Source organism: Aegilops tauschii, chromosome 5 (assembly GCF_002575655.3).
Source record: "Aegilops tauschii subsp. strangulata cultivar AL8/78 chromosome 5, Aet v6.0, whole genome shotgun sequence".
Lineage (NCBI taxonomy): Eukaryota > Viridiplantae > Streptophyta > Magnoliopsida > Poales > Poaceae > Aegilops > Aegilops tauschii.
In genome coordinates this window covers 338,362,656-338,365,483 of record NC_053039.3, presented here as the reverse complement: position 1 = coordinate 338,365,483, position 2,828 = coordinate 338,362,656, and the positions used below count along the sequence as shown (strand labels likewise).

The 2,828-nt window shown below is 62.4% G+C and overlaps 1 protein-coding gene across 1 annotated transcript; it reads left to right on the top strand.

The window, feature by feature from the left end:
• Positions 1-329: 329 nt before the first annotated feature.
• On the top strand, positions 330-1,979 carry LOC141022837 (uncharacterized). Its single transcript, XM_073499106.1, has one exon. It carries the CDS (start codon positions 330-332, stop codon positions 1,977-1,979), a length of 1,650 nt encoding a protein of 549 aa, XP_073355207.1.
• The last annotated feature ends 849 nt before the right edge of the window (positions 1,980-2,828 follow it).

Genomic DNA, 2,828 nt, shown 5'->3' with positions numbered 1-2,828 from the left:
TCCTACCTGTGCCGCCGCGGGGCGGATTCGTCGCCGCGGCGACCGCGTCCCCGACGGGCTACCACACCAGCGAGTACCACAAGCCTCCGAAGCACGATTTTCCCAAGTTCGACGGTACGGCGCCTTATTTGTGGCTAGATCGCTGCCTCGCCTACTTCGAGCTCTACAAGGTGGCCACCCACCACTGGGTCGCCACCGCGACGCTCTACATCGACGGCCAGGCCGCGCACTGGCTCCAGGCATTCCGGTAAACGCATCGCGACATCACGTGGGAGCTCTTCACCTCGGCGATCCTGGAGGAGTTTGGCGCAGATGAGTTTGAAGTGGTGATGCACAAGCTACTGCAACTACGCCAAACAGGCAGCATCGCCGAGTACTGCGCTGCGTTCGACGAAAAGATGTACCACCTGCTCGCGCTTGATCCGTCGATCAACACCAAATTCTTCGTGACGCAGTTCCTCCTCGGCCTAAAGGACGAGCTGCGCGCCCCGGTGCGCCTCCAGGCACCCTCCAGCATCACGCGTGCCTCGGTGCTCACACGCATCCAGGAGGAAGAATTGGGCACGACACGCGTGCGCCCTCGCATCACTCCGGCGGGTCGACCACCCCCAACAGCAGCAGCAGTGGCAACACCACAGCGCGCCGCGGCCGCGCCGATCCGCGCCCAAGGAGATGAGTACGCGCGGGAGCGGCAGCTGCGCGATTTCCGTCGGGCGAACAACCTTTGCTTCAAGTGCGGGGATCGCTACTCCAGAGAGCATCGATGCGCCCAACCCGCGCAGCTGCTCACTATCAACGTGGGCGACCACGGTGAGGTGCTCTCGGACAACACCATCCACGCCCTGCAGTTGCTCGACGACCCGGGCCCAGCGGCGCAACCCCCTGCTCAGGCCGTGGACGTGCCAGAGTGCTACCTCCTCTCGTCGCAGGCGCTCGACGGCACAGATTCGGCGACCACGATCAGGTTGCGCGCGCTGGTGGGGAACCAGGTCATGCTCCTACTGCTCGACTCGGGTAGTACCCACAGCTTCGTCAACAAGGCGTTTGTCGATCGCCTCGGCCTCGCCACGGAAGAGATGCCGCCGACAGAGGTGCGCGTAGCCAACGGCGACAAACTGACCTGCAACCGCATGGTGCCTGGCCTCAAGTGGTGGATGCAGGGCCACACCTTCGCGACGCCCATGCGCGAGCTAGGGATCGGAGCGTACGATGGTATTCTGGGGATGGACTGGCTCGCCCAGCACAGTCCAATGACGTGCCATTGGCAGGACAAGTGGGTGAAGTTCCAGCACGACGGCGAAGAAGTCACACTGCGCAGCGTCCCAACCAAGCCGACCACCACGCTCAAGGCAGTCGGACCCGACGAGCTGCGCAAGATGATCGCCGGGAACGATGTCTGGGCCATGGCCATGGTGGACACCTGCGGCCCCGCATCGCGCCCAGTTCGCAAATGCCCAAGTCAAACTCCGCTCGCCGACCTGCTCGAGGAATTCGTCGACGTGTTCACGGCACCGCAAGGGCTCCCTCCTCACCGCCAGTACGACCACGCCGTCACGCTGGTGGAGGGCGCGGTCCCAGCGAACACGCGCCCATACCGCTACTCGCCGCTCCAGAAGGACGAGATCGAGCGACATGTCAAGGAGATGCTGGACTCCGGAGTGATCACGCACAGCGTCAGTCCCTACGCCGCGCCGGTGTTGCTCGTGAAGAAGAAGGACGACACCTGGAGATTCTGCGTCGACTACCGCCGCCTCAACGACGCCACCGTCAAGAACAGGTTTCCCCTGCCCATCATCGACGAGCTGCTCGACGAACTGGCCGGCGCCGCAGTGTTCTCCAAACTAGACTTGCGGGCAGGATACCATCAGATCAGGATGCGTGAGGAGGACGAATCCAAGACGGCGTTCAAGACACATCATGGGCATTTCCAGTTCAGGGTCATGCCGTTCGGCCTCACGAACGCGCCCGCCACTTTTTAGTGCCTGATGAACGCCATCTTCGGTAAGTATGTCCGCAAGTTCGTCATCATGTTCCTGGACGATATCCTGGTCTTCAGCGAGACGATGGAGGAACACCTGGAGCACCTGCGCATCGTCTTCGAGCTGCTCCGCGCGCACCAGCTCTATGTCAAAGAATCCAAGTGCACCTTCGCCTGCGACCACATCGACTACCTCGGCCGTGTGATCTCCAAGGAGGGCGTGGCCACGGACAAGGAGAAGACACAGGCCATGGAGCAGTGGCAGACGCCGACGAATGCCACAGAGCTGCGCGGCTTTCTGGGCCTCACCGGCTACTACAGAAAGTTCGTGCCGCACTATGACATCATCGCCAAGCCGCTCACGCAGTTGCTCACCAAGAAGGGATTCTCCTGGACCGATCAGGCGCACAGGGCGTTCGAGATGCTCAAGCACGCCATGGTCACCACACCGGTCCTGGCGCTGCCCAACTTCGAGCGGCCCTTCACGATCGAGACGGACGCCTGTGACACGGGGGTGGGCGCGGTGCTGGCGCAGGATGGCCACCCGGTGGCCTACTTCAGCAAGGCGCTGGGAGTGCGCAACCAGAAGCTCTCCACCTATGAAAAGGAGTTCCTCGCCGTGATGATAGTCGTCGACAAGTGGCGCCAGTACTTGCAGCGCGGCCCCTTTGACATCGTCACAGACCACAAGTCCCTCTGCAACCTCGGCGAGCAGCACCTGGAAACAGAGCTTCAGCGCAAAGCCATGGCGAAACTGGTGGGACTCCAGTTCTGCTTCCAGTACAGACACGGGTTGGACAATGGCGCTGCCGACGCGCTCTCCCGCGTGGGCAAGCAATTCGAGGTGGTC

What these genes read in the sequence shown, in the direction of transcription:
- LOC141022837 (XM_073499106.1), top strand. Translation starts at nt 330, where the DNA reads ATGCACAAGCTACTGCAACTACGCCAAACAGGCAGCATCGCCGAGTAC.